The sequence below is a fragment of the Phalangium opilio genome, unplaced genomic scaffold (assembly GCF_054372755.1).
Source record: "Phalangium opilio isolate 3A_F unplaced genomic scaffold, DU_Popi_V2 ptg000070l_1, whole genome shotgun sequence".
In the NCBI taxonomy this organism is placed as follows: Eukaryota; Metazoa; Arthropoda; class Arachnida; order Opiliones; family Phalangiidae; genus Phalangium; species Phalangium opilio.
In genome coordinates this window covers 3,619,793-3,629,856 of record NW_028324182.1, presented here as the reverse complement: position 1 = coordinate 3,629,856, position 10,064 = coordinate 3,619,793, and the positions used below count along the sequence as shown (strand labels likewise).

The window sequence follows — 10,064 nt, the reverse complement described above, 5'->3', positions numbered from 1 at the left end:
TAGGCAAATATACCGTAAATTTAATTAAAAAATTTATAAATAGCATTTAAGATGTTAATATAGTCTTTAAATTTTGGTGTTAGACCTAAACTAACGGTAAAAAAGCTATTTTTGTTAAGAACTCTTTAACATTTATAGCGGATGGATACCAAGGTGTGTTTAGTTTGTTGTGTAATGTTTATTCTTATTAAAAAACCAAAGTTCAGGAGACTATTATTCGTTTAAATAACATGCCACATTCAATTATTTTAAAAATTATGGTAAAATAAATTTAGTTTTATATATCCTTGTATTTTTCTGTTTCGAAATGACTTCATTTTGATCGCCAATATTATAAGAGAGGCTGCGCGCGCAAGTAGTACGCCTACGAAATTTTTAATTAGTCGATTACAAGGAAAATGGCGGCGAACAGCGAAGAACAAAGCCTTCGCGAATTCGAAGCCTACGTTCAAAGGCACAATATTCAACAAACTCTGAAAGATTGTATAGTTCAATTATGCGTTAGTCGACCTGAAAATCCAATTTCATTCTTGAGGGAATACTTTCAAAAGCTCGAACGGGTGAGTGCCAAAAATTTTACTATCCTAAGCCTTTGTCGTCTTCTATCTCCTGCTCCTGGAGGCTAGAGGAGTAAACTTCAATCAAAACACCCTAGTTAGAAAAATACTGGTCTTATTCCTAACGATAATTAAACCCACATTTAGTTTATCTTGTCTACAGATAGTACATAAAGTAATCCGTAGGCTTATTAATAAGAATGATTATAACATGTTGGATTAGGTATGCCTTTGCTTAACTTTAGTAATAACATTGTGTACAAACAACTACAGTACTACAGAATTATTTCGTAGCCTTCAAATAAATGGGTTGAGATTTTCCTTTCATTGTAACCCTGTTAATGTTGTTGTTGGGACCTTACGGGGTTGCGAAAATTTCCTTATATTTATGTGATTTAAAATGTGAACTGTCATTATTATATTCACGTGGGCCAAATTACACAGATGATGGCATATATTTTATGTCATTTTAGTTTAGGAAATGCACATTACCAGTTAACCCTTTATTTCAAATGACGGCTTCACACCGAATTCCTTACTTAAAATCATAAGTTTATAAGTTATGTTCCATAAGTATGACGCTTCCTATATTTCGTAATGCTTGAGACTTCCTGAGAGCTAGTTCGAGAATTAACTGCACACGGTTTTGCAGTCCATCTTCCTATTTAGTCTGTACTAAGCCTTTGACAGCGCCTAACTAACCTGGCGTCGCTTTACGAGAATCTATGACGTTTCACCTACGTCATTTCATGACAAGCTCTCAGTAACCAGCTACATACTTACGGAACATATCTTATGATAAAATTCACTCAAAAACCAACCGAATGTTTTTTCCAAAACCCCTTTACACAAGCGCAGTGTGGTGACATTTTGTCAAGTTTATAGTCTCTGACCCTCCCTCTCCCTCCAGGGACCCTTAGCTTCTCTGTGAATTTAGGGGTTGAAAAAAGTGGGGGAGATAGAAAAGGTTCACACGCCCAAAATAAACAAAAAAAAAAAAAACATGGTTGGTACGGAACCTGGATAATAAGTCAGGGATTGGAAAAATGAGGGGAGAAGTCAGGGATTTCGTTTTGTTATATCAAATCATGCTTCAAGCAATGCTAAATATGGGCCAGGTGTAATTATGAAGTGGGCTCTGGTAAACACCTTAATATGGTCGGGGATATTGGTAAAATTTCTTCAGGGATAAGCTGGAAAAATCAGGGATTTTCAATGAGATAGAATATATGTATTAAACCTAGAGTCACAACGTGGGATCTCGATACACTTTTTGTCTTTTGCGTGAATCTTTATCAAATACGGGTGGCGCCACCTATTAATCACTTGAACAACTTTTTTATTACCGTCTGCTGCTACAAGCTGTCAAGATATAGTTTTTTAAACGTGTTAAATAAAATACGCGAGTTAAATAATAAAAACTCTAGTCCTTTTTAATCTAATATATAAATAAATGAAATAAAAATCATAACGATGTTTCTGATTCCAAATAAGCGAGTAAAAGCTGTAATTAGTTCCGCTAGATGGCGCTGTCACGTTTTGATAAACATGCTTGATAAAAACAATGTGTTTCGCGGAAAGCCGATTTGAATTGTAACTCTATCTCATTGGGAATTTTCAATATAAATATTTCGTCTGAACCCTGAAGAAAAAAAAACCCCAGCTAGAAGGGGATTTAGTTCTTAAGTGAGTTGCTAGTCTAGAAAATGAAAACACCAAAAGTTCCTATTGAACATCTTTTATGACTATGAGAATGTTCGTAAATCGTATCTTCCAAGTATCTCAAAGAATATAAACCCTCTTCTACTCAACATCAACACAGGTTAAAATTCCAACCAGTCAAGATTATTTTTCCTAAATCGCGTACGTAATCTCGCAAATAAAACTTAATTAGACCAAACTTTTATCTTTATCAAACGTAGGCCTAGTAATTGCGCTGGTATTTGAGTCTAGAAAAACCAACGTTATCAAAAGTAATTAGATAGTTTAGTTTGTTCACTACGTAGCTTGTTTCAATATCGTAGGCATTTGTCTGGGACGCGCTTAGCTTGCCCTCCCACTGGGGCACCGTAATAGGTTTCTCTTATTATTTTGTATAAAAGTTAACTAGTAATCTAATAAAATAGCGGGAGCGGTTAGGAATAGTATTAAGTCGCGCGGGTTTTTGTTTCGCTTATTTTTTGTTTCCGCTGACAAACTTGATTACGAAAAATCGAGGTTAGGAAAAAAAAAAAAAAAAAAGGGAAGGAAAAAGAAGGAAAGAAAAAAAAATAATTTATGGGAGGACGTTTGGGTAAAAAACGCCGCGGCGGTTCCACGGTGGCTTGGTCCGCGGCAACGGAGGCTCAGTTGAGTCAGTCGAAAAGCTCTAAAAATACGAACGAAAACGCGGTTAATAACTTGAACTTCAGAAGCGCGGTTGAAGGGGAGCCGAAGAACGTCCGAAAAACTAGTCTTAATAATTACGGAGATATCGTCCTAAACGAATCAATGACTGAAAATGTGAGCCTTCATTTATCAATTATTAATTAAGTTAGTTAATTAATTAATTAATTACAATCGTAATTAACGTTGAATGTAAATAAAATAATAATTTCAAGGACGTACCAGATTTTGGGGTACTGTAAAAGATTTTTCGACAACGTCCCAAGAGTCTCTATCGCGGTCGGGTGAGGGAGGGTGATAAGAGAGGAGGGGAGGGGGGTAGGGTGTATAGGCGAGGTCCCGTGAGGCCGTGACGTACAAAAATTATTTATAGACACATTCGTCAACTGGAAAGGTGTACCTACGTAATATTTCTTAAGGGGAACCTAGTTTTGATAGGTGCGTTCTGTTTTTTTCCCTTGGCGTGTGTGTACTTGTATAGGAAGCGGCGGCAAAGGCGAAACAGAAAGCCAATTCGGCAGTGACCCCGACTGATGAGAAAGAGGATGACCTTTCACCAATGCCCAACGTTCCTGCTCAGAGATCCAGAAGGGGTGCTGTCAGCGCCGAGACCTATTCTGAGGAAGATGCCGCCACATATGTCAAAAAAGTAAGTTAAATCTAATTACTTAAGTCGCGGTCTTGTCCACATCCCAATGTAAACAGGGACTATCTTTAACCATAAGTTTATAAGTTATGTTCTATAAGTATGGCACTACCCAATTTCGAATTTACTTACATTGATTACTTATGTTTGACATGTTTCATATGTAAAGACTTTTAAGAATAACATTGTACCATAAGTTTATAAGATATGTTCCATAAGTATGATACTTCATAATGCTAAAGACTTACTGAGAGCTAGTTCTAGAATTGACTACACTCGGTTTTACAGTCCCATCTTCCTATTTAGTCTGTACTTAGCCTTTGACAGCGAATCACCAGGCGTCGCTTTATGAGAATCTATGACGTTTCACCAGGGTTCATACAAACCGGGAAATATCAGGGAAATTGATTTTTGCGTTAAACGGCAGGGAAAAATCAGGGAAATTTCGAATAAATAGTAAATGTCAGGGAAATCAGGGAAATTTCGAATAAATAGTAAATGTCAGGGAAATCAGGGAAATTTACGAGGATAGTGTACTTTTCTCCCAATCCAGTTTATTTTCGATCGAGGTAGCCGAAAGAAAAATAATTTTCGTATAATTTAATAATAATAATTTCCAGCCATAGAGATGGCTCCAGCGGTACTCGCGTTCCCTCTGAGGCTCTGAGTCCTCTCAAGGCCATGTTTGTAGTGTTATTGGCATACTCTATAAAATTACCTGGAAATATCAGGGAAAAGCCTATGAAAAAACCTGGAAATATCAGGGAAATTGATTTTCCACATTTTGTATGAACCCTGTTCACCTACGTCACGTCATGACAAGCTCTCAGTAACCAGTGACAAACTTATGGGAAATATCTTATGAACTTAAGCTTTAATTTAAGACAATCTTAGTTAAAAGTTACGTCGTTACTTCAAATAGGTTGTTCCAAAAGACTATAAAACCATGGCTGCCCTCTCAAAAGCGATTGAGAAAAATGTCCTCTTTGCTCATTTAGATGATAACGAGAAAAGGTTAATTACATTCTTAACAATCAACTTTATAACTTAAACGCAGACAAAATTGTAACGGAAGTATTTGAAATTCGTAGTGATATGTTTGATGCCATGTTCCCCGTTGTACATAAAGCGGGTGAATTAATCATTCAGCAAGGAGATGAAGGAGATAACTTCTACGTAATAGATCAGGGAGAAGTTCAGGTTTTTGTCAATGGACAATGCGTCACTACTATCTGCGAACCCGGAAGCTTTGGAGAGTTGGCTCTTATTTATGGAACACCCAGAGCCGCCACTGTTAAAGCCAAGTCCGATGTCAAATTATGGGCCATTGATAGAGATACCTATCGAAGAATATTAATGGGAAGTACGATAAAGAAGAGGAAAATGTACGAAGAATTTCTTAGCAAAGTTTCTATTTTAGGTGCGTTCTTAATTGCTAATCAATTTTGACTTTAAAGGCCGACTTCCAGCGAAAAGGGTTCTAGCGAACTGAAAAGCGAGCATCGAGACTAACAATGGAGCGACCGCGCCGATTTTCGAATCCCCGCTGGGTCAAAAGTGGCAAGGGTTCTCGCTAACTGAAAGCCGTGCAATCAGTGGTTCTAGCGAACTGAAGATGAACAATAGAAATCCTTTTAAATTTATTTCCTCTCGAATTTTTGCTTTCCCCTGAAGGAAATTCTTTATTGCGTATCTTCAGTTCGCTAGAACCACTGATTGCACGGCTTTCAGTTAGCGAGAACCCTTCCATCTTTTACCCCAGCGGGGATTCGAAAATCGGCACGGTCGCTCTGGCATTGTTAGTCTCTATGCTGGGTTTTCAGTTCGCTAGAACTCTTTTCGATGGAAGTCGGCCTTTAAGTATGAGTGTTTACGAACTTGCACCGCGATTTATTTTTATACGCAGAGAGTTTGGATGAATGGGAACGTTTAACGGTGGCTGACGCTTTGGAAACTGTCCATTTCTCTGATGGCAATATCATTGTTGAGCAAGGTCAACCTGGAGATGATTTCTTTATCATTGAAGAGGTTATAGGATTAAATCTCTTCCGTGTTCATTAACTTTTTATCTTCGTCTATTTTTTTCTAAATTAAACCGTGTAAAATATTAGTGTAATTCACAGGGTGAAGCTGTAGTTCTTCAAAGACGATCGGATGATGAACCTCAAGTTGAAGTTGGAAGATTAGGACCCTCGGACTACTTTGGTAAGATATTTTCTACTGTTGCTTGGAAAAAATTAAATTTCAGGGTTCATACAAACCTGGAAAAATCAGGGAAATAAATAGATGACAAAAACCTCACGGGAAAACTCAGGGGAATTTAGAATTTTTAGTAAAATTCAGGGAAATCAGGGAAATTTGCGTCAAACGGGTACCGAGTAATTAATACCCTCCATAGGTTTAACATTGCACTAAACTTTGTAGGCTCATAACTCTGGTTTCTACTAGAGATACGGCGATGTCCTTTTAGTATGTTATAGTCCTATTTGCCCCCCATCCAATCATACTAAAAACTTGAGATTACGTCAAACAGGGGCCGAGTAATTAATACCCTCCATAGGTTTAACATTGCACTAAACTTTGTAGGCTCATAACACTGGTTATATTAGAGATATGGGGATGTTCTTTTAGTATGTTATAGTCCTATTTGCCCCCCATCCAATCATACTAAAAACTTGAGATTTCGTCAAACAGGGGCCGAGTAATTAATACCCTCCATAGGATTAACATTACACTATACTTTGGAGGCTCATAACTCTGGTTATATTAGAGATAGGGGGATGTCCTTTGTTTGATTATGTTATAGTCCTATTTGTCCCCCATCCAACCATACTATAAACGTAGGGCTACGACAACCAGGGGCCGAGTATTAAGCAAAACGTTCACAAACAATGCCTCCATAGGATTTACATGACACTATACTTTGGAGGCTCACAACTCTGGTTTCTACTAGAGGCACGGCGATGTCCTTTTAGTATGTTATAGTCCTATTTGACCCCCCATCCAATCATACTAAAAACTTGGGATTTCGTCAAACAGGGGCCGAGTAATTAAGCAAAATGTTCGTGAACATTCCTTCCATAGGATTAACATTACACTATACTTTGGAGGATCATAACTCTGGTTATATTCCTTTGATTATGTAATAGTCCTATTTGTCCCCCCCCCCTCCTTCGTTAACATTTGCTCCATAGGATACTCCATATACTATACGGGAAAAACCTGGAAAACTCAGGGAAATTTGTTTTCCAAAAGTTGTATGAACCCTGATTAATGTTTACATAGATTAAACTGATTACCAAGTAGTTGTCAAACTCTTACCTCTTTGTCCACTTAACAATCAATATCTTTGAACAGGAGAGATTGCGTTGCTCTTGGATCGACCTCGCGCGGCGACTGTCGTGGCTAGGGGGCCTTTGAAATGCGTCAAGCTAGACCGCGCTCGTTTCGAACGAGTTTTGGGTCCTTGCAGTGAAATTCTGAAACGCAACATGACCCACTACAACAGTCTCATTCAACTCTCAGTCTAGCCACCATCTTTGGCTAAGGAAAATTCAAAATATCTTTATTTCTTTCAAATCTCCTTTCCCCTACGTTCCCACCCACGGGTCCCCCCCTCCCGCTTCTTCCTTCCTTTCATTCACTTTGTATTTTCAAAAATGATATAACCAGGCTGGGTCTAAAGCTAATGATGTGAAGAAAAACTATCCAAAATTACAACGTAGGGGTTGATATTTATATTCCCCCCTCAGAGAATTAGTTCCGTTCCATTGGCTAACTTTGAATGGACTGAAAAATGACCCCAATTTCTTTTAAATGAACTATCTTACCTTTTTTGGCATTTTTTGTCAGTGTAATCTTGGCGTAACAAAGTTTAAATTCAATCTAAAATTGCCCTTAAAACCCTTTATTGTTATTATTATTATTTTTGTTAAACGCTTGAGTAATATAGTTGGGAGTTTTATGGATTGGATGATTAAAATTCCGTAAATATAAATAAATATAAATATAGAAACTATTTGGTGCCCAGTGTTTATTAAATTAATTTTTAATTGACAGGAAAAAACTAAGAAATTAACTTCTCCGGGTCTCCCAGGGTTAATTAGTTAATTAATTTAAATAAAGAAATCTAAACAACAAATCCCCGAAAAATTATAAAATGTGCCACAGGAATTAAGAATAATAATTTAATTTAAAGGGAGGGTGAAGTGGAAAATCAAGTGATTTTTTACTGTCGATTTTTCTTCTAATTATAAGACCAGTCTGCATAGTGAAAGATTCAGGAAATACTTCCGGATGATATTAAAATTCAAATTAGGTTCCGATTTTAAGAATAATTCGAAGTATCCCCCTCCGACCAATCGCGTAACGTCCTGCCTTTTTATTAATAAAATTCTCGTGGCACGCTCCGTGTCGAGATTAGATAAAATTTGCGCGCGATGTGACAATCGTGGCGCGAGACATGGAGCATGCGTGCCATGAGAATGTTGTTAATAAAAAGGCAGGACGTTACGCGATTGGTCGGAGGACCTTCTTTAAAATTATCCTTAAAATCTGCACCAAATTTGAATTTTAAAATCATTCGGAGTTGGTATTTCCTGAATGTTTCACTATGCAGACTGGTCTTAAAATTGGTAGAAGAATCGACATTAAAAAATCACTTGATTTTCCACTTCACCCTCCCTTTAATAAAGCTACAATTATTTAATTTGGTTCTTGAAAAGTTAGATGCAAAAATGAATAATTTTAATTTGGCTTCTTATGTATATTATTAATTAATTATTAAACAGAAATATTAGAAGGAGGACAAAAATTAAATTTAAGCTTATTTTTTTAGTTTTGAACTTTTTTGGTTTAAGAATTAAAGAGTGCTGTTTGTTATTATATTAATATTTAAAAAAACAAATATGGTAGATTTTATATTTCTTCAATAAATAAATAAATAAATAAATAAAACTATTTAGTTATTCCCAAAAATTAAAAAATTTATAGATTATGTGTGTTTTAACCGTTTTAGTTTATATTAAAAGCACCGTTACTCGTGAATACAGTCACTGCCTTAAATAAAACCTTACGTGAAAATAGTTTAAAAAAAAAAAATAAATTTCTAGCTAAAGTTCTAGTCGACTGTGAAATAAATTAATTAAGGTTATGGATTTAAATTAATTATAGGCAGTGAAATTATAATAGTAATATTAGGACATTTTAATGAGCCTCTTCGATGTAACTAAAGGGGAAAGATAAGGGGGTAAAACATTGCCTTCGATCTCGCTTTTCGGCGCCTGCGCTCTAGGCGCTTTGGGTTTAGCCAGCGAGAACGCAGAGACATCTATGGGTCAACCCCCTTGTATGTCTCGTTAAAAGTATGACAATGGCCATAGAGCCTGTGTTAAAAAACGCGGACATCAAAGTTTCGCCAATAACTATTTAGTCTACTAGTGACTCACGGACTTGCAAACTCGCGACTGAAAGTAGTTCCGACATTTATGCTCCTTGGTTTAACCATAGCCTACTCGATCACGCGCATCACGACGCAAGCTGCTCGCGCTATAGCTAAATTACCTAGATTTGTTTTAAACGTATCTAGTTTTATGTGCTCATCTATTGCTTCGTTAACCTTACTTAAATCCATATTATACCTTCAAATACCTTTTAAAACATTACCAGCTACTCTGTCCTGACTACAAACACAAATCGAGGAAGTTCTAGCATACACAATAGCAGACGACGGTAACCGCGTATCCGCGAATTAACACAAGACCTATTTTAAGGGAGTGAACAGGCCCAGTATAGCTACGCCAATAAAACGGTCAACTACGGCGAAACTCTTGATGACTCGCGACTTTTGGCCATTTTCATTTGTCGATACTGAGGGTTGCCTAAGTAACCCCTTTTTTACATCGAAGAGGCTTATTTTGATTAAAAATCCCCAATTTATTTCTGTAAAGTCCAAGCCTACGTAGGCTCCGGTAACGTTGTCATTGTCAGTGTTGTTTATACTCGTTTTGTCTATGTTTTATCATGAAAAGTAAAAACCCAATATGAAAAACCCCTGACTGAAATTAGAGTGACGGAAAATTAATAGTAGGCATGTAAATGTTGGGAAATATAAGAAAAAAAAAATTCAAAATTAATGCAAAATTAACATAAATTAAATTTAAGAAGAAAAAATGTGTAAAAATCCCTTCCAAAGAACATTTTTCAATCAATAATTGAACTAATATAACCTTGTTTTCGTTTTTTTTTTTTTTTTTCAACATTTGATTTTCACAAGTTAAAAAGTATATATCTTTAATTTCATGATATATCAAAAGGAAAAAAATAACGTTTTGCTGTCGTACGTTACATTTTAAGTGGGACAATGTATTTAGTGCTACTCTGGATAAAAAAAATAATAAAATAAGGCAGAAGTTGTTGTATAAAATATAAACCACGATCTTGTTGACCTTATTTATTATACCAATTTGAATAAGCGC

General features: G+C 36.3%; 1 protein-coding gene across 4 annotated transcripts; it reads left to right on the top strand.

Annotated features, from left to right (window-relative positions):
* Nucleotides 1-217: 217 nt before the first annotated feature.
* Nucleotides 218-10,018, top strand: Pka-R1 (protein kinase, cAMP-dependent, regulatory subunit type 1). Of its 4 annotated transcripts, none has more exons than XM_089842536.1 (7): nt 218-560; nt 3,424-3,591; nt 4,511-4,602; nt 4,680-5,008; nt 5,495-5,616; nt 5,700-5,793; nt 6,946-10,018. In XM_089842536.1, the coding sequence occupies exons 1-7, from the start codon at nt 399-401 to the stop codon at nt 7,116-7,118; spliced, it is 1,140 nt and encodes a 379-aa protein (XP_089698662.1). In that variant the 5' UTR covers nt 218-398; the 3' UTR covers nt 7,119-10,018. The 4 variants fall into 4 exon arrangements, with proteins under 4 accessions (XP_089698662.1, XP_089698663.1, XP_089698660.1 ...); XM_089842537.1 differs by having other exon boundaries at nt 222-560; nt 5,712-5,793; XM_089842534.1 differs by lacking the exon at nt 218-560 and adding an exon at nt 2,792-3,059.
* The last annotated feature ends 46 nt before the right edge of the window (nt 10,019-10,064 follow it).